We start from the raw sequence: 23,814 nt of genomic DNA, 5'->3' as shown, positions 1-23,814 counted from the left end.
TATATACATGTAATCTTATCATTGTTATCACATGTATCATACTACACTACAGTCTACATAAATCCTAATTATTTCTTAACCTAAATGACAAAAGGTGTACAAGTGATCCTAAATAGATCTGCAATATAGTATACTGTAAAACTAGTACAATGTATCTTCATATAGTCTTAATCTTTCTTGAATAAACAGTAAAAACTTGAACAATTACAAGGACAATTTGAGGTAGAGCCTGATATCCTCAGTCACTGGGCATTCCACTGTAACTTAAAAATATCAATAAAACCTGAGGTTAATATACCCATGCAGCACATAAGTTCTCTAACTATTGCTGTTCAATCTTTATCTAATGACTTTGTCATTGTCAATCTATTTTTATATAACCTTATGTTTTTTTATTGCCCACCATTGTTTTTTTTTCTCTCCTTTTTATTAGCTCACCTGGCCCATAGCAATAGTTTATATACATTATATATTTATGTAAAATGTAAATATTAAAGAAATGTTTAAACATCCGAATATTGTCACCGATTAATATAATTCAATAACAAATAAAAGGCGCACACAATTATTCAATCTATTAGACAGTTTTCATAAAGATATAAACTTGAGACAAATTTGTAAAGTTACTACCAGCAGACATAAAATGTTCATTGTTTATATATGAATATAAATGGTGTGTGAATGTTTTAACATCCTGATATGGTCACTTCATATAACTTGGGCCCCTTAGTTGAACTATAACATCCTAAGAAGAGTTGTCCTGTTTGAGAGATTGCAAGAGAATACGGGAGCATTATTTTTATGTCACTTGTTTTATAACATGTCATAAGCAGACCAGCATTGTTCAGGATATGAAGTGTATGAGTCTCTATATCAGCTACAATAACATTGTCTCTAGGTGTTGTCACTATGTCTGTTGGATTGAATGGTTCCTGCTTGTTGATCTCTTTGTCTCCTGTATAGATATTGATGATATCACCACTCTGTCCTAACACTACTACTCTATATCTGTCAGCACTTATTCCATCCGACACATGTATATTCCCATTACTGGTGCTGGTTAACCTCCAGGGATAGGTGAATATAGGTTGTTTATGTTGATCATGTTCGTACACTCTCTCATGGTCTCCATTCTGATTCATTAGTATTACAACTCTTCTTCCTGGTTTAGGGTAGTCTTTATTAACACATCCTACTAGAACTTTATTGTCACTGGTAACATGGACTGCTGTAGGTTCTAATGGTGACACATTGTATACAGAGTCTATTAGTGTACCGGTATTACTACTGATTTGTTTAAGTCTTGTTCCCCCTGTAGATATAAGTAGATCATTTGATTGAGTAATAGCCATACCATAGACCACAATATTAAAGCTAGATAGTATGTTCAGTTTGGTTCCATCAGGTTTTACTCTCTGTAATACTTCTTCATCTGTGTCACTATATATCCACAGTGTATCATCATGACTATAAGACAAAACACTTATTAAAGATAGTTCAGTCTGATATTGTTTATAGATGTTTAGTTCTACAACAGTTGGTTGTCCCACATCTTTGATGTTAACTACTTGATGATTCTCTGTGTTTTTTAATTCTGGATGAACACTTTCTTTGCAATGATTACACAATAATTTACTACAGTCAATACACTTCCACTTTATTGATCTTTCAGTTTTACATATTCCACATTTAGCTGGGGCTTGACTTCTTATAATGGATGGGGCTTGACTTCTTATAACGGACTGAGAGAACCCCATTATTGTTAGATATACCTATACTATTTATTTGTGAAATTGAACTAATTATGTGTTTAAAGTAAATCATATTACTTTCATAAATAATATGCATTGTTTGGAGATTTTAAAATTGAATAGTTAAATTAATATATATTAGTATAATTAACCGTCCTGTGACATAAACAATAGTTTCCATTGTTTAATAAAGATTTCAAATATATTTTTCTTTTGTATTTATTCATTTTCCATTTGAACAATATCCTTTGATTTAGTGAATCAATTTTTAGTTTTTCTTTTGTTAGGTTTTTTTTATAGAGAAACATGAATTTAGAACTAACAACATGTATAAAGATGTTTTTTAAAAGTTGTGACATGCAAAAAATTTTGAGGTCATATATTGATATGACGTCATTGTCGTCAGAAGACACTTAGTTTCTGAACAATAACTTTAGTTTAAGGTAATGGATCTCTTTGAAATTTAAAAATAATGTTAGAAACTACAAAAGGAAGGTTAGGATTGATTTTAGGGGTTATGGTCCCAACAGTTAAGGAATTAAGGGCCTAAAAAGGGGTCCAAATAAGCATTTTTCTAGTTTCCAGACAATATCTTGTGTGTAAGTGTATGGATCTTTCATAAATTGTACCACAAGGTTCTAACAAAAAAAGGAAGGTTGGAATTGATTTTGGCGGTATGACCCTAACTGTTCGGGAATTAGGGGCCAACAAGGGATAAAATACAATACTTTCGTAATACTTTGTACAAATTGCTTGTTTCTTGACCAATTTCAATGGGGTTTTATTCATGAAATCTTGGGGTTCTTTAATATGCTGAATCTAACCATGTAATAACTTTTTTGATTTTGGACCCCGTTTTTAAATTGGTCCTCATTGAGGTCCCAAGGGTGTATTATTAAACATTGTTTGATTTCATCAAAAATTAAACTATTGGGGTAATTTGATATGCTCCATCTAACCGTGTATTTAGAATTTTACTTTAGGTCTCCTTTTCGAATTGATCTACTTTAAGGTCCAAAGGGTCCAATATCAAACTTGGTGTAATTTTAACAAAAATTGAATTCTTGGGGTTCTTTGATATGCCGAATCTAAACATTTATTTAGATTTTTGATTATGGGCCCAGTTTTCAAGTTGGTCCAAAATTAAACATTTGTTTGATTTCATCAAAAATTGAATTATTGGTGTGCTTTGATATGTCTAATCAAACCGTTAATATAGACTTTTAATTTAGGGTCCTGTTTTCATAATGGTCTTCATTAAGGTCTAAAGGGTCCAATTTCAAACTTTGTTTGATTTCAACAAAAATTGAATACATGGGGTTCTTTCGTATGCTGAATCTAACCATGTATTTAGATTTTTGATTTTTGGGCCCTGTTTTCAAATAGGTTGACATTAAGGTCAAAAGGGTCCAAAATTAAAGTTTGTTTAATTTCATCAAAAATTGAAAACTTGAGGTGTTTTAATATGCTGATTCTAACCATGTATTTATATTTTGTATATGGGACCATTATAGGTAAATGTCTAATTTAAAAACTTAAGTTCTTAGACCACATTCATTCTCTGTCACAAACCTATGATGTGTCAAATATTTAATCACAATCCAAATTCAGAACTGTTTCAAGCTTGACTGTTGTGTCCATTCTTGGCCTTAACTGTTCAGGATTCAACCTCTGCAGTCGTATCAAGCTGTGCCCTGTGAAGTGTTTTATTTTTTTTTTGCTTTCCATTCTTATTTAAAGGATGTTAACACCTGAGTCAACATCCAACCTCATTTCTTCTTGCAATTTTCTTGACCTGACAATTAAAACCATCCTGATGTAACTTTCTGCCCTATATTTCAACTTTTGCAAAATCTTCAAAGTCACACATATTGAGTTCATAGTAATTAAAATAATTTAATAACCCCTGATTTCTTTCAGAACTCACCATTTGAAATTATGATATGTAAAATTATGGATTTAGTGCTGACATCAACATTATTATCAACCTAACTTTTCCTGTTATAACCTATCTTGTATATAAACTCCTGTGAAATATTGTGGAGCAATGCCATTGGTATCCATGTGTGAATTAATCATACATCATAATTGAATTAAAACTTTTATTTTATATATAGACATCCCTTATAATTTGGCCCTTGGGGAATCTACCTAAAAAAAATTTAAATTTTTGCTCCATGCCTAAACCAAGAGCCTAGCTATGTGCATACTGAAAAGTAGCAAAGTATAGACCCCTGACTTGACATAAAACCAATCCAATTGGAACGATGGTTCAAAATAAATGCATGAGGCTATCAGGAAGCCTATAATGAGACAATGAGGAAGCCTGTAAGGAGGCTATGAGGAAGCCTATAATGAGACAATGAGGAAGCCTGTAAGGAGGCTATGAGGAAGCCTATAATGAGACAATGAGGAAGCCTGTAAGGAGGCTATGAGGAAGCCTAGTTGTGTTGATGTTGAATTGGTGTTGGAATGAATTTGTATGAAATTTGACAGTTTATCCCCAAAAATTCTTTGGGATGAGATAAATTTTTGAAACAACCAGTTATAAAATTTCATAGATGAAATCTATAAACCGTGCTGAGATTGATTCCCCTGTCATAGCAATATTGAAGGTGAAAGGAGGGGTTAATGGGAGTTTTTTTTATAGCTTAAACACTATTAGAGCCGAGATTAGTCTTATAACTGCTTAATCTGCATTTGAATAAATTGATACTCAAGGCAGCATACACAGGTTTTTAATACACAACTTCTTAATGGGAAAAACCTAAAAATAATGACTACTGAGTTTGATGAAAATCAAACTATGTGTAAACATAACTTATATAAGATATAAGTACCTAATAACTCAAAATATTATAAGCAAAGATTTTTCTTCAGCTGTGTAAAATCTACATAAATATTCTACAATGATTTTTTTGCCATTATTTTTATTTATATAGGGTTCAAGGTAAGATCTGAAAGTTGACAGAATTAAAGTGTGAAATGAAAATATTTCAGTATAGTTTTTCAAATCTATTCTTTAGGAATATAAAAACAAGTTTACAATAGATTTATATAAATTCTTTTCTTCCCTGTAAACATTTTGCAGACAAAAACACTTAACTTTAACCAGTATAAACATATTTATATTATAGGAGTGTTAATGATGAGATGTATAATGTAGCCTGTAACCTGGCAGAGAGATATGGTATACCATTATGGGAGCTCTACATGTCACATCTCGAGTTCTTATTTGATAGTGGGTAAGTATGATTGATTCTTAAGGAAATTATCATGTTAATAGGACACCAGTAGTTTCCATTAACAATATATGTTCACCTACAAAATGATTTAAGACATTTATATTCAATTTATAATTGTCGTTTGCAATTTGCAATAAAAAAGGGGGAGATAAACCAAAAAGTTAAAAAAAAATATACTGACATCACTAAAGCCAAGAAACCAATTGATTTTCTAAAGTAGAAAAAAAACAGAGTAAAAAAAATTAAAAGCTGTCCAACATATAGATGAATACTATCTTTAATTTCTGAATAATTTACAATGTACCAATTATGATAACATTGCATGCATGTTTCATTGTGATAGTTATTTTGATTGGCTAACAGCAATCTCGCATCATTCTGAAATCAACCTTCATTTCATGTAGTATGTCATACCTTTGTCTGTTTGTCCATAGCCAACATGTTGAACAATAACTCAAAAAGCCTAAACCAATTTTCATAAAACATTTGTAACATTTTCATATTTATAAATATAAGCTGCCATTAGTTTTTGTTTTGTTTTTTAAATTTCTGATATGACATTGAGGTTTTATGGAACTTTATCCTGCAATTGGAAGTTCTACTATACAGATACAGCCCTACGGATATCGCTATGCTGTATCTGTATACTATACAGATATTGCTTTAAAGCTCCGCACACTGCAGGACTGAGTTTTGTATGAACCTGCGTGACCTCCAAATGTGTATTGCAGTCAGATTCCAATGACGTATCAATTGCGAATTAGCGATTACTTTTATACATTTTGTTTGTTTTCAAACATTACTTTAGAGCAATAAGAATCATACTAATTTTCTGATAGCATACACACATGAACAGCAGTCTTTTCTACGATAACAACTATATATTTCAAAACGTGAATGTGTATGATTATGTAACAAAAACAACCATGTCAATTTCAGCATGCATGTTTAGTGAATGTCGAGTCAAAAGCGTAGGACAACTTGTACACTCCTGTTTCAAACTGGACAATGTTTTATTATTAGTTTTAATGCGACTGCAAAAATTGAAAATTGTTTGGTCGTATATTGGTATGACGTTGGCGTCGTTGTCGTCTGTCATCGTTTAGTAAAAGTAAATAGAAATCTATAAAATTTAAACACAAGGTTTATGACCATAAAAGGACGGTTGGGATTATTTTGGGGTGTTTTGGTCCCAACAGTTTAGGAATTAGGGGCCAAAAACAGGTTCCAAAATAACAATTTTTCTTGGTTTTTGCAAAATAACTTTAGTATAAGTTAATAAAAATCTATGAAATTTTAATACAAGGTTAATGACCACAAAAGGAAGGTTTGGATTGATTTTGGGAGTTTTGGTCCCAATGAATAAGGGGCCAAAAGGGTCCAAAATTAAACTTTGTTTGATTTCATCAAAAATTGAACTATTGGGGTTCTTTGATATACCAAATCTAACCGGGTATTTAGATTCTTAATTTTTGGTCCCGTTTTCAGTTGGTCTACATTAAGGTCCAAAGGGTCCAAAATTAAACTTAGTTTGATTTTAACAAAAAATGAATTCTTGGGGTTCTTTGATATGCTGAATCTAAACATGTACTAAGTTTTTAGCTCACCTGGCCCAAAGGGCCAAGTGAGCTTTTCTCATCACTTGGCGTCCGGCGTCCGGCGTCGTCCGTCGTCGTCGTCGTCGTCCTGCGTTAACTTTTACAAAAATCTTCTCCTCTGAATCTACTGGGCCAAATTTAACCAAACTTGGCCACAATCATCATTGGGGTATCTAGTTTAAAAAATGTGTCCGGTGACCCGGCCAACCAACCAAGATGGCCGCCATGGCTAAAAATAGAACATGGGGTAAAATGCAGTTTTTGGCTTATAACTCAAAAACCAAAGCATTTAGAGCAAATCTGACATGGGGTAATATTGTTCAACAGGTCAAGAGATATCTGCCCTGAAATTTTCAGTTGAATCGGACATTTCGTTGTTGGGTTGCTGCCCCTGAAATGGTAATTTTAAGGAAATTTTGCTGTTTTTGGTTATTATCTTGAATATTATTATAGATAGAGATAAACTGTAAACAGCAATAATGTTCAGCAAAGTAAGATCTACAAATAAGCCAACATGATCAAAATGGTCAGTTGACCACTTTAGGAGTTATTGCCCTTTATAGTCAATTTTTAACCATTTTTCGTAAATCTTAGTCATCTTTTAGAAAAATCTTCTCTGAAACTACTGGGTCAAATTTAACCAAACTTGGCCATAATCATCATTGGGGTATCTAGTTTAAAAAATGTGTCCGGTGCCCCGCCCAACCAACCAAGATGGCCGCCATGGCTAAAAATAGAACATAGGGGTTAAATGCAGTTTTTGGCTTATAACTCAAAAACCAAAGCATTTAGAGCAAATCTGACACCAGTAAAATTGTTCATCAGGTCAAGATCTATCTGCCCTGAAATTTTCAGATGAATGAGACATTACGTTGTTGGGTTGCTGCCCCTGAAATGGTAATTTTAAGGAAATTTTGCTGTTTTTGGTTATTATCTTGAATATTATTATAGATAGAGATAAACTGTAAACAGCAATAATGTTCAGCAAAGTAAGATCTACAAATAAGTCACATGACCAAAATGGTCAGATGACCACTTTAGGAGTTATTGCCCTTTATAGTCAATTTTTAACCATTTTTCGTAAATCTTAGTAATCTTTTAGAAAAATCTTCTCCTCTGAAACTACTGGGCCAAATTTAACCAAACTTGGCCATAATCATCATTGGGGTATCTAGTTTAAAAAATGTGTCCATTGACCCGGCCAACGAACCAAGATGGCCGCCATGGCTAAAATTAGAACATAGGGGGTAAAATGCAGTTTTTGGCTTATAACTCAAAAACCAAAGCATTTAGAGCAAATCTGACATTGGGGGGGGGGGGGGTAAAATTGTTCATTAGGTCAAGATCTATCTGCCCTGAAATTTTCAGATGAATCAGACATTCCGTTGTTGGGTTGCTGCCCCTGAAATGGTAATTTTAAGGAAATTTTGCTGTTTTTGGTTATTATCTTGATATTATTATAGATAGAGATAAACTGTAAACAGCAATAATGTTCAGCAAAGTAAGATCTACAAATAAGTCAACATTACCAAAATGGTCAGATGACCACTTTAGGAGTTATTGCCCTTTATAGTCAATTTTTAAACATTTTTCGTAAATCTTAGTAATCTTTTAGAAAAATCTTCTCCTCTGAAACTACTGGGCCAAATTTAACCAAACTTGGCCATAATCATCATTGGGGTATCTAGTTTAAAAAATGTGTCCGGTGACCCGGCCAACGAACCAAGATGGCCGCCATGGCTAAAATTAGAACATAGGGGGTAAAATGCAGTTTTTGGCTTATAACTCAAAAACCAAAGCATTTAGAGCAAATCTGACATTGGGGGGGGGGGGGGGGGGGTGGTAAAATTGTTCATTAGGTCAAGATCTATCTGCCCTGAAATTTTCAGATGAATCAGACATTCCGTTGTTGGGTTGCTGCCCCTGAAATCGTAATTTTAAGGAAATTTTGCTGTTTTTGGTTATTATCTTGATATTATTATAGATAGAGATAAACTGTAAACAGCAATAATGTTCAGCAAAGTAAGATCTACAAATAAGTCAACATTACCAAAATGGTCAGATGACCACTTTAGGAGTTATTGCCCTTTATAGTCAATTTTTAACCATTTTTCGTAAATCTTAGTAATCTTTTAGAAAAATCTTCTCCTCTGAAACTACTGGGCCAAATTTAACCAAACTTGGCCATAATCATCATTGGGGTATCTAGTTTAAAAAATGTGTCCGGTGACCCGGCCAACGAACCAAGATGGCCGCCATGGCTAAAATTAGAACATAGGGGGTAAAATGCAGTTTTTGGCTTATAACTCAAAAACCAAAGCATTTAGAGCAAATCTGACATTGGGGGGGGGGGGGGGGGGTAAAATTGTTCATTAGGTCAAGATCTATCTGCCCTGAAATTTTCAGATGAATCAGACATTCCGTTGTTGGGTTGCTGCCCCTGAAATCGTAATTTTAAGGAAATTTTGCTGTTTTTGGTTATTATCTTGATATTATTATAGATAGAGATAAACTGTAAACAGCAATAATGTTCAGCAAAGTAAGATCTACAAATAAGTCAACATTACCAAAATGGTCAGATGACCACTTTAGGAGTTATTGCCCTTTATAGTCAATTTTTAACCATTTTTCGTAAATCTTAGTAATCTTTTAGAAAAATCTTCTCCTCTGAAACTACTGGGCCAAATTTAACCAAACTTGGCCATAATCATCATTGGGGTATATAGTTTAAAAAATGTGTCCGGTGACCCGGCCAACGAACCAAGATGGCCGCCATGGCTAAAAATAGAACATAGGGGTAAAATGCAGTTTTTGGCTTATAACTCAAAAACCAAAGCATTTAGAGCAATCTGCCATGTGGTAAAATTGTTTATTAGGTCAAGATCTATCTGCCCTGAAATTTTCAGATGAATCGGACCACCCGTTATGGGGTTGCTGCCCCTGAATTGGTAATTTTAAGGAAATTTTGCAGTTTTTGGTTGTTATCTTGAATATTATTATAGATAGAGATAAACTGTAAACAGCAATAATGTACAGCAAAGTAAGAACTAAAAATAAGTCAGTGTGACCAAAATAGTCAATTGACCCCCTAAGGAGTTATTGCCCTTCATAGTCAATTTTTAACAATTTTCTTTAAATTTGAAGATTTTCAATAACATTTTCCACAGAAAGTACTGTTATAGATAGAGATAATTGTAAGCAGCAAGAATGGTTAGTAAAGTAAGATCTACAAACACATCACCATCACCAAAGCACAATATTGTCATGAATCCATCTGTGTCTATTGTTTGATATTCACATAGACCAAGGTGAGCGACACAGGCTCTTTAGAGCCTCTAGTTTTATTATGAGCCCAGTTTTAAAGTTGGTCTAAATCGGGGTCCAAAATTAAATTTGTATGATTTTAACAAAAATTCAATATATGGGGTTCTTTAATATGCTAAATCTAACCATGTTTTTAGATTTTTAATATTTAGGACCGGTTATCAAATTGATCCACATTGAGGTCTAAAGGGTCCAAAATTGAACTTTATTTGATTTCATCACAATTGAATTCTTGGGTTTCTTTGATATGATGAATCTAACCATGTATTTAGATTATGGATATTGGAATACCACAAAGGGATGGTAAGAAGAGTTATGGCTCAAACCGTTAAGGAATAAGATGCAAAAAAGGGTTTCCAGGTTAATGGACAATTACTTAAGTACAAAACATAATTTAAAAGCAGTGTAAGATTGGTAATTGAAACTTATTTTAATATCTCACATAAACTGCTCTTAAAATATGTATATTGGAAATTTGCCAAAAAATTTATTATTAATAAATTCCATTGGAAATTTGCCAAAAACTTTAGTTTAATGAACTTCATTGGAAATTTGCCAATATAAAATGTTACATTGGACTTATCTTTCTTTGTCCAGAATAGTAGTTAAATAAACTTATATCATGACATTTTATATTTTATGATGTATTTAAATGAGTAGTTATTGTTGAAAACTCCATTAGAAATTTGAATTGAGATAATTTTTGGAATAAAGGAAAGGGGGAGGGGAAGAAAAATTGGTGGGTTCAATTTTTATACGACCGCAAAATTTGAAAAAATTTTCGTCGTATATTGCTATCACGTTGGCGTCGGCGTCGTCGTCGTCGTCGTCGTCGTCCTGCGTCCGAATACTTTCGCACTCTAACTTTAGTAAAAGTGAATGGAAATCTATGAAATTTTAACACAAGGTTTATGACCACAAAAGGAAGGTTGGTATTGATTTTGGGAGTTTTGGTCCCAACATTTTAGGAATTAGGGGCCAAAAAGGGCCCAAATAAGCATTTTCTTGGTTTTCGCACTATAACTTTAGTTTAAGTTAATAGAAATCTATGAAATTTTGACACAAGGTTTATGACCACAAAAGGAAGGTTGGGATTGATTTTGGGAGTTTTGGTTCCAACAGTTTAGGAATTAAGGGCCAAAAAAGGGCCCAAATAAGCATTATTCTTGGTTTTTGCACCATAAGTTTAGTATAAGTAAATAGAAATCTATGAAATTTAAACACAAGGTTTATGACCATAAAAGGAAGGTTGGGTTTGATTTTGGGAGTTTTGGTCCTAACAGTTTAGGAATAAGGGGCCCAAAGGGTCTAAAATTGAACTTTGTGTGATTTCATCAAAAATTGAATAATTGGGGTTCTTTGATATGCCGAATCTAACTATGTATGTAGATTCTTAATTTTTGGTCCCGTTTTCAAATTGGTCTACATTAAGGTCCAAAGGGTCCAAAATTAAACTTAGTTTGATTTTAACAAAAATTAAATCCTTGGGGTTCTTTGATATGCTGAATTTAAAAATGTACTTAGATTTTTAATTATTGGCCTAGTTTTCAAGTTAGTCCAAATTGGGGTCCAAAATTAAACTTTGTTTGTTTTCATTAAAAATTGAATAATTGGGGTTTTTGATATGCCAAATCTAACTGTGTATGTAGATTCTTAATTTTTGGTCCAGTTTTCAAATTGGTCTACATTAAGGTCCAAAGGGTCCAAAATTAAACTAAGTTTGATTTTAACAAAAATTAAATTCTTGGGCTTATTAATATGCTTTATCTAAATATGTACTTTGATTTTTGATTATGGGCCCAGTTTTCAAGTTGGTCCAAATCAGGATTCCATATCAAGTATTGTGCAATAGCAAGAAATTTTCAATTGCACAGTATTGCACAATAGCAAGAAATATCTATTGCACAATATTGTGCAATAGCAATTAATTTTCAATTAGAGTTATCTTTCTTTGTATAGAATAGTAGTTGATAATATATGTTGGAAATTTGCCAGACATGACTATGATGTCATTTTCTATTTTTATTTGCCAATAACTTTATGTAAATAACTTCATTGGAAATTTGCCAATATAAAATGTTGCTGATGAAGCTTTTTTTCCTTATCTTATCTAAAATGTTTTTAGATAATGTATGTTGGACATTTGCCAGACATGACTATGATGTCTTTTTCTATTTTTATTTGCCAATAACTTTATGTAAATAACTTCATTGGAAATTTGCCAATATAAAATGTTGCTGATGAAGTTATTTTTATTGTTTTATACAATAAACAATGTATATTCACTTTTACTACCAACCAATCTTTACCATTCAGTGATAACAAATACTTTATTTTACATTTTAATATTTTATGATGTATTTAAAAGAGTAGTTATTGTTGCAAACTCCATTAGAAATTTGAATTGATATCAGTTTTGGAAAAAGGGAAGCGGGGATGTGAAAAAAAGGGGGGGGTTTAAATTTTTCTCTTTTCAGATTTCATAAATAAAAAGAAAATTTCTTCAAACATTTTTTTGAGAGGATTAATATTCAACAGCATAGTGAATTGCTCAAAGGCAAAAAAAAAACTTTTAAGTTCATTAGACCACATTCATTCTGTGTCAGAAACCTATGCTGTGTCAACTATTTAATTTTAGATTTAAAAAGTTTGAAGAAGAAATCTTTAATTGATTTGTAAAATCTTGACATTTGTTTTGTGTAAAAAAAAAACATGTAATGTCAAAAATTTGATCACAATCCAAATTCAGAGCTGTATCACGCTTGAATGTTTTGTCCATACTTGCCCCAACTGTTCAGGGTTCGACCTCTGCGGTCGTATAAAGCTGCGCCCTGCGGAGCACCTGGTTCTTATTTCAAATTTCAGAAATAAAAAAGAAAATTTCTTCAAATATCAAAAGATTAATATTCAACAGCATAGTGAATTGCTCAAAAGCAAAAAAAATATTTTAAGTTCATTAGACCACATTCATTCTGTGTCAGAAACCTATGCTGTGTCAACTATTTAATCACAATCCAAATTCAGAGCTGCATCAAGTTTGAATGTTGTGTCCATACTAGCCCAAACCGTTCAGGGTTTGACCTCTGCGGTAGTATAAAGCTGCGCCCTGCAGAGCATCTGGTCACTGTTGAAATTAGTTGTTATGTTAAAATAGATAATTATTCATCTTGAGTGATGTATTATTGTTGACCAATCAAGATTTTTTTTTGCGAACCGGTCTTCAGCTGAATGTGTGATTACTGTATTGTATTACTACACGGGCCTCAAGGGATTTCAAATCAAAAATAAATACAAATATTAGTTTTTGTGTCTTTCAAAACACAAATAATATACAGAATTAATTCCAGGATAAAGACAATAACTGTTTGGTGACTTTAAATATCAGCTGTTTTTGTACTCGGCTCGAAACAGGTGTAATAGCTCCCTTAAAGCTTGCATACACCTTGTTTCCTAGCCTCGTACAAATACAGCTGATGTTTAAAGACACCAAACAGTTATTGTCTATTTATTCATTGAAAAAGGGACAGCTGTATCATACGCTCATGGCACAGCTCTTTATTCCCCTTCATCACAACATTATCTTAACCTTAAAAAATAAAAAAATGACTATTTATAATCACTGCTTGATATTGATATTTTCAGTCTTGCCATGGAAGAAATAGAGGAGAGGGTGAAGAAAAAGAATATTGTTTCAACGTTGATAAGTCAGCCTGAAGAGTTTGCTGGGAGAATGAGGACCAGTATTTACCCTGACCTGGACGGTACAGATCATACCACATTGATATATTACTTCACTCTACTGGCTGGAGTGGGCGATGTAAAACAGGGAGGAATCACAGCAGACAATCATCTCAAACTACTGAAAAAACTCAAAGGGGTTGCCATAGGTAAGTGAGTTTGTGCTGGTTGATTGACCCACAATGCTATATTCTGGATTTATTATTATTAGTGAGTTGCCTAATTTTACGTGCAATGAGAAGTATAAATTGAATATAGGGTTGTATACAAATACCACTTTTTCTCAATTCTCGATAATAAATAAGTTAACAGTATTTGGTACAATTTTTTTTTAACAGCATTCTATTTAATTTCTTGAGATGATAGTACTGTTATTGATGTATAATTTTTTTTTAAATATAAATGAAAGTTAGACATTATATGATATAAGATTTAACCATTCTTTAAGAAAGTAAAAGTTAGACGTCTTAATATATTGTAGGTTTGGACTGCAAACAGTTGATGAATGGTTTAAGCAGTCCAGTCAAATACATAATACCTGTACTGACCCCCACTAATGTAACAGCCATTGCTAAACTAGCAAATAAAATACCTGATGGGGTAAGTTATATTTACATGCCAGCTTATGTGAAAACTGCAGTTAAAATAGCAAAAGATTATGAAATTTATTTGTATCTGGCAAACAAAACACTGAATGCAGTTCATCATATTTCCGTGCACTAACCTCCACAATTTAAAAAAAAAACAATTTGCAAACAACACAACTGCAGCTATTAGTTATGACAACCATTGCCATTGCTTAATATATACCAAGAAAATACTTGATTATTTTCTATTAACTCAACAATTCTGAACAGAAATACTTTCATGTAGTAACCCCTATATTTTGTATTGCCCCTTACCTCTCAGTCACAGAGTTACTCATAAATTTGAATTCTTTGATGTTATGTACAGCTAAAAATAATAATTAATGAGAAAGAAAAATTTTTAAGCAATGATCGTTTTAGATAGTATACTGACCGACTTTAGAAACGCAACACTAGATTATTTTTGAATGAATGTGTCACCGTCAAAAGCGATGACTGCCTGTTAAAAATGCCAAAATGATTGTCAGAAAGGTCAACAAATTCTGTCTGACATGTTTTGGGTTCTGTTTTACACCTTCTGATTTTGCATTGTTCAACTCATTAATTGGTTTTGGCAATTATGCAATTGGAACTTGAGGGCTTTAAAGCTTTTCCTTCAGTCGATTCTTTGGCAATTCAGTTGATGGGAAACATTTATGGCATGAATCTGTACTCAATGGCACTCTGCAATTTGATTAGCAGTTGACATTGCGGCCGTAAACATGTCTAGCAAATGACGTTGCATAATAAAATTCTGTTGACGTTTCATTGTCACTACACGTTGATTTGTTCATTGATGGCCAGAACAAATACTTGTATCGTTGTCGGAAGGACAGTAAGACGAGTTTCTGAAGTCATACAGTATGGATGCATTACTTTTATGTTTTCATTTTTCATGTTTGCAGTATTCTTAGGGGCTAATTCAGTTTTTTATATCTCAGTCTTGGAAAAATGGAGATGCAACATTTTTAAACTGATTTAAGTGAGGCAAAGGGTTGAAAAAACTGTTTCACAAAGCAAAAAAAACTGAAACAATATTTCATGGGTCCAAAATTTCGCTCTAAGAAATTTGTGCGACTTCAAAAATTTGGTATGTTCAATAACCACAGGTTAGTCAGATTTTGATTTTTTGTAAGGAGAAAGAAGCATGATAAGCTTGAAAAGTAGTTGTGAGAGAATCAAACACGATTTGGTAAAAAAAGTCAACAAAATGAGTGTTGCAATTCTAAAGTCGTTCAGTATATTTAAAAATGAATTCATTTCCAACTTTCAGGTATAACCCAAATGATAATTAAATTGAATATCTTTTACCTATAATTTTCAGACTGGTGGATTTTTACACCCGAGTGTGGTACATTGTGCTTGGGCTGTTAAACAATTCTGGAGTACAGATACAAAGAAAGTACCAGATTCAACGGTAAGTAATCGTATTAATGTTAATCACAATTAACTAAGCTAAAAATCCAAATATTTGCTTTGGATATATATGATTTTTAAAGCATCTTAAATCTGTGTTTGTGAAACTGATTCATGATATGCAGAGTAAAAAAAGAGGGACGAAAGATACCAAAGGGACAGTCAAACTCATAAATCTAAAACAAACTGACAACGCCATGGCTAAAAATGAAAAGACAAACAGAAAAACAATAGTACACATGACACAACATAGAAAACTAAAGAATAAACAACACGAACCCCACCAAAAACTAGTGGTGATCTCAGGTGCTCCGGAAGGGTAGCAGATCCTGCTCCACATGCGGCACCCGTCGTGTTGCTTATGTGATTACAAATACGGAAAATAGTCTAATTCGGTAGGTCACATAGTAACTTAACCAAGATACATGATTATCAATACTATATTAAAAGGATAACAGGAATTATCTAAAATATTGGACAGAACAAGTATGGTACAGACCGCATCAACCACTAACCACAGGACTCCTCCCAAACAAGATACTACTTATGGTCCAGTTAGCCTGGCTTGGGGTGAAGTTAAACCAGTCAGTTTTATGATATATAAAAAAGAAGATGTGGTATGATTGCCAATGAGACAACTATCCACAAAAGACCAAAATGACACAGACATTAACAACTATAGGTCACCGTACGTATGAGCTTCTTTGTCTTTCTATACCATATGGCAAGAATAAAACAAAATAAGAATGCCAAGAAATCATTAACATTGTAGAATCTTATATTAATTGTATGGTGTTATTTTACAATAAAAACTCTATACTTGTCTCAAGTTTGGGAATATCTTATCATACTCGATGCAGTGGTAGAATCAATATACATATCTGAAGTTCTAGGATTCTGTATATTTCAGGCTGCCTGGGTACATAGATATGAAGGCAGTGGGGAATCATTACAGAAGCTACTCCCAGTTGATGTTATCAATTTTATTGATGAGATTGTTTTCTCAGAACAGTCAAGGTTAAAGGTAGGTCATAGTTTTTAATTAAAAATCAACTAAATTACAGAAAATCAATCTTTGTTTGGAATGTTTGACTGCTTTGATGAAGATATTGTATTTTATTGTCATAACAAAGTCTTTTATTAGAAATTCAAAATTTTTTATTACCGTATCTCATGATTCATCATCCAAAATAATTTGGCATGTTTCCATTATGATCTTGAGACCCGTTTTTTTCTATAACCATATCTCTTGAAACTTTTTTCAGCTAGAGGTTGAATGTAGACAAGAAATAGTAAAAAGAACTTTGAAATTTACTAAACAACATGGTGGAAAAAAGAAAAAGCAAGATGATTCTGGGTAGGTTTGACAGATACAAATAATAGATATAATGATATACATTTATCTAACAAAAGTTGGAGGAGGTAATTGTGCTGATATTTATAGATTATCGTTGATCATCTCAACGAGATTGATTTTCTCGCTTGAGCAGGATGGCAAAAGCGAGAAAAGCAATCGAGTTGAGATGACCAATGATAATCTGTTCATTGCTATTTTACCTATGACGACATTGTCAATTACATGTCAATATCATTAGCAATGCCACGTGACTCTCAGTTTCTAGCGATAATTTTCCATCTCAAGCGAGTAGCATGATATAAAAAATTATCACAGAAAAAGATCAAATGGAAAATGCACAAAATAGCGATAAAGTGTATTACACTTTTCCTATTAAGTTTATCTTCCAACAACTGGGTACAACTTATTGCCTCATGACGCTTCCTATAAAGAACACAATCTCTTGCAGATATTTGAAAAAGAAAAATAGTTTGATACAAATCGTCTTTAAATAATAAGAGAAACATATCCACACTGTATTAAGGTGACATAGTATTTGCATGCTCTGGACAAAATTAAATGTCTTGTGAAGAGAAATATTGATTCAAACTCAATACAGTAGTAGAATCTGTATACAGAATGTTATCAAAAGAGAGACATCACTATGGCAAACAGTGTAAAAAGAACAAAAGACAAGAAATCGTAGACAAAACAAAACATACATACACAACTAAGGCTTGGGCAACATAAACCAAACATATAAACAATATTAAAGACTGAGCAACACAAACTGAAGTTCATTCAAATGATGCTGTAATAATGTTGTTTTATATTTAGATGCAGGATAAGTTGGGAGGATGCTGCCAACACTCAACAGCAATACCTGAACCACATAGAAAATTTAAATCGTGAAAGTTTTAAATCATTGTCAATGTCTGGTGATGATATGTTGGTGGAGTATGCTGCCAAGTTTGATTTGTCAAAGGGAGATAATTTGCAGGTTAGTTGGATTTATTTTTGACATTTTTTGCCTTTTTTGTCGGTTTGTTTTGTTCATATATCATATTCAATATAATGGAATTTTATGCAACTGTTATATTAGTGAGAGGTTTAGCTAGCTATTAAACTAGGTGTAATCCACCATTTTCTATGTAAAATGCCTGTACCAAGTCAGGAATATGACCGTAGTTATCCATTCATTTGATGTGTTTGAGCTTTTGCCATTTACTTAGGGACTTTCTGTTTATAATTGTCTGCTGAGTTGTGTATTTTTGTTATTTTACTTTTTATACCCCCGCTTTGAAAAAAAGGGGGGTATACTGTTTTCCCTCTGTCTGTCCTTCCGTCAGTCCATCAGTCCGTCAGTCTGTCAGTCAGTCCGTCCGTCCCATGAATATTTTTCGTCACATTTTTCTCAGGAACTACACTACCAGGATTTCTGAAATTTGGTTTCAGGCTTGATATAAGTCAGCTATACCGTGTGATTTGTTTTCAGATTCATCACTCAACAACTTCCTGTTTACCAAACACTTGTTTGATTTTACACATGATATCCAAGTTGAAAATTTTTCGTCACATTTTTCTCAGGAACTACAATACAAGGATTTCTGAAATTTGGTTTATTGTTCATTTGACTTCTATATATTTGCAAAAAAAAATTCATAAAAATTCATTTTTATAAATTAATAATTTTTTCCTCGATGTATGTTAATATATGATATACATGTATACGAACTCTGACTATCAATTTCATAATTTTTGGTCAATAATTAAAAACGTTTCCCATTAGGTCTCTATGTTAATTTTATTTTTTGAGGTGTTGATTACCTGATGGAGTAAGTATAAGTAGTGTAACGGCCTTCCAACCAAAACAAAAACAACATACATGTGCTTTTAATGTTTGTTTATTTGTACCATGTGACTTTGTATATTTAAATATTAAAATAACCTCTACTGACCATCAAATAAACTTAGATTCCATGTCATGTTATTGAAATAATTGTTCTATATATGATAGGAAACTGCAATATCCAGTTTCTGTTTAAAAAAATATTAGATATAGTATAAACTAGTTAAATAGTACTTTATAGGCAATGGATATGAAAATGAATATTGTTTTATATGTTTACCTTCATATGTTTTGTTAATGGACATGAGTTATGACAGAATTTACCAAACTATAAAAACATTGTTTTTTTATTTTCCTAAATTGTTTGCCTCCAAGATGTGCATTTGGACATTAATAAATAACTGAATGTATATTAACTTTGGACTGCTTTTTTAATAAACTTTTCAGAGCCTCTTTGTATTGTTATACAACTCTCCATGCTAAAAGCATGAAAAGCTCGTGTTTTGTAAGTTAACTTATATAATGATACAAAATCAATAATCAAAACTATAAAGTGATGATCATTTTCATTGGTGTCCTTTAATATTCAAATTGGTATAGTCACATGGTACAAATAAACAAACATAAAAAGCACATGTATGTTGTTTTTGTTTTGGTTTGAAGGCCGTTACACTACTTATACTTACTCCACCAGGTAATCAACACTTCAAAAAATAAAATTAACATAGAGACCTAATGGGAAACTTTTTAAATTATTGACCAAAAAGTATGAAATTAATAGTCAGAGTTCGTATCTATCATATATTAACATACATCAAGGAAACAAATATTAATTTATAAAAATGAATTTTTAAGAATTTTTTTCTGCAAATATATAGAAGTCAAATGGACAATAAGAGTTAATATAAGTCAGCTATACCGTGTGATGTGTTTTCAGATTCATCACTCGACAACTTCCTGTTTACCGAACACTTGCATATTTTTACACAATTAATATTGTCCACTTGCAGCGGGGGTATCATCAGTGAGCAGTAGCTCGCAGTTTCACTTGTTATGTACATTTTCTTGAATATTTGACTTAGTATGACCCTTAACTCATCCATAAATAGTTTCATGACAAAGTTTTACAATGAGCTTGTTGGCTCTTTTAACAAACAATATCCAGTGGTGTCTAATATGAATGAAATGTTTAGATGCAGAAGTTATACTGTGACATGATAGAAAATGGCTATACTGTGGAGCTCATAGAAGACATTATGGAAGTGTTTCCAGTGTCACCATGGACACCACATACAGCATTGAAGGAAGCTGTTGGTCACATGGTACAATTACTAAGGTAAATATATCATCACCATTGATGCCACACACAAAATTAAAGAAACTGTTAGTCACATAAAGCAAACCTGTTACATTGGACACTGCAGACATACAAAAATACAGCTGATAATTTTTACCTTTATGGTGTACTTACATAAGTCTATAATCACCAGTCACCAGAAGCAACATAGAGGATGATTCAGTTTATACGAAGATTAGTGTTACCAGGGACATCACAAACAATATGGCAGCTGTGGTGTATGCCAATTAGACACAGCAACCAAATAACTCTATCAAACAAAAACATCTACAAGTGCTTAAATTGTAAGGTAAATGTTATTTATGAATTGTAATTTTTAATTACAGGGACCCAGATGAATTGGACAAAAAACAGATTCTTGTCAGACTTGAGAAAGTTGTACTTAATGTTGAAGAGCATCAAAATCAAGGGTAAGGTTAATACTTGGACTATTGAAAGGCTGTTGTTAAAGCATGTTTACCTTTTAATCTTGAAATTATTGATTATTAAAATTTTAAATTAAAGGATAAAGATTTTTTTTTATTTAAAAATCTAAAAATGTATTTAGAACTGGAAACTAGCAATGAAATTGTGAATACTGTTTTCATTATTTTTAGTAGGTCACTAATTTTCATGGATTTTGAGGTTTAAGGTATATCAAGTATCCAAGTATTCTACAAAATATTAAAATTGGTTACTCTTAAAGAAGTTAACAGACCCAAGAAATCAACTATCTTTGAAAATACACTTATCCTCAATCCACAAAATTCATAAAACTCATAAAATAAAATGAATCCCCAGTATGAAGTACTTTTGTTCCATGTTTTACCTTCCTCTACTCTATATATTTCAGGGGTAACCTGGTTTCCTCAGAAGATGTTATGGTTTTATTGAGACCATTTTGTTCAGATGACAGGGTAGCAGTCCAACCAAGACTGGATGTCTTACATATGGTGGAAAAGGTAATTTTAGAACCGTTGATGTGTTAAATGTGTTATTTAATTATTTTTTGGGGGATGCAGGCAACTACTCATTATTGGAAATGAAAATAGATGTATTTGTTTTATGAACATATTATTACCTTTAATTACTGCGAACCCTATCATAGTTTTCCATAGATTCACCTGCAAGTTACCTGTCCATTTAAACTTTTGTAAGTTCTATTGTCCCATTGAACAAATACAACAGGTATTGTTCTCTGTATAGTTTATTTGATGGGACCTTTAAATTTCTTCCAAGAGAAATCTATCACTCATTGATTAATTTGCCTGACCAAAAAAATATCTTCTTTGTTCACTGAAATACATGTATAAACTCACATAAACTGCATGTGATACAGTATTTATTCAATATCAATAATATATTTTCAATCTGTTCAATATAAGCACTGATTTAATTATAAAAAGTTTATTTCTGATTTTTTTTTAACTGCTGCATGCATTTATGTTTTAAAGAATTTGCATGTTTTTTGTGGTTGTTCAGTTATAAAGAATACATTTATGAAGACCTTTATTTAAACATTATCATTTCAAGTTTTTACTTATGAACAGACTAAAAAAAAAGCAAATTTTAATAGGTAAAATGTTGAAATTTGATCAGAAATCAACTTTTAATTTTTAAATCAGCGTTTATATCAAACAAATTGAAAATGTGTTATTGATTGAATGAATACAATATCACATGCAGTTTTATAATGACTTATTTGTACATGTATTTCCATCATTGACAGTTCAATTTTTTGTTCAGGTAAATTAATCAGTGAGTGATAGATTTCTCTTGCAAGAAATTTAAAGGTCCCATTGAATAAACTAAACAGAGAACAATAGCTGTTGTATTTGTTAGATGGGACAATAGGACTTACAAAAGTTTAAATGGACAGGTAACTTGCAGGTGAATCTGTGGAAAACTATGATAGGATTCGCAATAACAGCTTCTGTATACTGTGAATTTTAATGATATTGATTGATTATAGCTTCCTTAATGTCCAGTAGCTAATATTTTTATTTAAGAATTGAATGTTTCTTTTTGTAAATTTATTGGGGTGTAAAAGCGTTGACCGAAGTACATTTTGTATGAAGCGCGGAAGCGCTTCATTCTAAAAATGTACGCACGGTCAACGCTTTTACAACCCTATAAAGTTACAAAAAGAAGCATTCAATACTTATAATGACATTTTTTAGCTATGATCATGAAAACACGAATTTTATATATTTTATTATTTAATTCACCTGTGCACTTTATTGTTGGAGCACGTGTTATCATGAGTGAAAAGTTGTATTGAGCAATGCAACTGCTTACGGAATAACATGTGATGTGCAGTTAGCCAATCAGAATAAAATATTATAATGAAACATACATCTAATGTAATTATATATGCAAAGATCTCTCGGTAAGGTAGTTTATCAAAAAAAAATATTGTTCAAAAGGACAAATAGATAAGACAAAAGTTTTGCAAATTAGAATCATTTTTCTCCAATACATGTATAAATATACTCATAAATGAACATTACCAATTCTTCACCTATAGTTATAGGAAAGTTTTTTTGGAAGCTTTTTTATAGTAACAAGATTTGAATGATATTTCAGTAGGATATTTTAAAATTATCATACATTGTACATGTTCATGTAATTTCGCCAAACAATTTGTAAATGCCTTTTTTTTTCTAGAGTTTCCAGTTAAGTGAGGAAGATTTAGTTTTGTTGACATTATACAGAACTGAGGCTGTTGTCAAGGCAACATGGTCTGATATACAGGTATGTTATAAGGAGTTAAAAGTGCATGTTTTACAATGTTTAAACAGTTTAACCCTGCCCCATTCTGTGTGTATGTGCCTATCCCAAGTCAGGAGCCTGTAATTCAGTGGTAGTCATTTGTTGCTGTGTTATCGTCTAGTATTGTGTTTTCGACCGTCTTACGTTTTTGACCTAATTCTACTTTCACTTCCTGTATGCTGTGCATGCCCCTGTGACGTCATATTCGGCTGCTATACTTGACTGTCATGTGGTTTATAGTTGTAATACTTAACGGTAATATGAATACGGAAATATGCATGCTCTTTACAGCTTTTTACCGAAAAAATAAAATATCAGTTAATTCTTATTCACAGAAAAAACAGTCTTTCTGTGAAAATTACAGACAATACTCACCAACCTCACTTCACAATGCATTAACTAAATTATTTAACAAAAACATGAATTTATAGAAGACCATACAAGGCTCCCAAAGTGCCTCATTTTGAAATGTGTACAACTGGTCCACTAAAAGTTATCAAAATAATATTTTATATCTTATAGTTGTATATGTAACCATTTAATTCATTATGTCATAAGTTTGATCATCTCTCACACTTTGATATAAACTTTGGTATCAAATTTATAACCAATTCCGGATGTGTACAACATGTCATTTCCGACTTTAGACCCGGTTTTAGATAGGTCGAAAACATAAGACGCTTGTTTTTGTCAACAAAGGTGCCATAGCTCTAATGGACTCAAATAAAAATAATAATTAAAGATCGAAATATATTTCAGATACAATTATTTTATGCACAAGTATACTAGTGACTTTCAAAATAATAGGCATGTCTATGTTCAA

The 23,814-nt window shown here is 32.1% G+C and overlaps 1 protein-coding gene across 1 annotated transcript in view; it reads left to right on the top strand.

The window, feature by feature from the left end:
* Nucleotides 1-23,814, top strand: part of LOC143072686 (NBAS subunit of NRZ tethering complex-like) — a 167,116-nt gene that overhangs the window by 138,312 nt on the left and 4,990 nt on the right. Inside the window, exons 45-55 of the mRNA XM_076247758.1 lie at nucleotides 4,889-4,996; nucleotides 13,561-13,805; nucleotides 14,138-14,256; nucleotides 15,607-15,699; nucleotides 16,609-16,722; nucleotides 16,964-17,055; nucleotides 17,872-18,034; nucleotides 20,077-20,219; nucleotides 20,567-20,650; nucleotides 21,073-21,181; nucleotides 22,887-22,973. Coding sequence (XP_076103873.1) covers nucleotides 4,889-4,996; nucleotides 13,561-13,805; nucleotides 14,138-14,256; nucleotides 15,607-15,699; nucleotides 16,609-16,722; nucleotides 16,964-17,055; nucleotides 17,872-18,034; nucleotides 20,077-20,219; nucleotides 20,567-20,650; nucleotides 21,073-21,181; nucleotides 22,887-22,973 — 1,357 coding nt within the window. The remainder of the gene's footprint in view (nucleotides 1-4,888; nucleotides 4,997-13,560; nucleotides 13,806-14,137; nucleotides 14,257-15,606; nucleotides 15,700-16,608; nucleotides 16,723-16,963; nucleotides 17,056-17,871; nucleotides 18,035-20,076; nucleotides 20,220-20,566; nucleotides 20,651-21,072; nucleotides 21,182-22,886; nucleotides 22,974-23,814) is intronic.

Source organism: Mytilus galloprovincialis, chromosome 4, assembly GCF_965363235.1.
Source record: "Mytilus galloprovincialis chromosome 4, xbMytGall1.hap1.1, whole genome shotgun sequence".
Classification (NCBI taxonomy): Eukaryota; Metazoa; Mollusca; class Bivalvia; order Mytilida; family Mytilidae; genus Mytilus; species Mytilus galloprovincialis.
The sequence above is the reverse complement of the archived record's forward strand: the minus strand, read 5'-3'. Positions and strand labels throughout refer to the sequence as shown.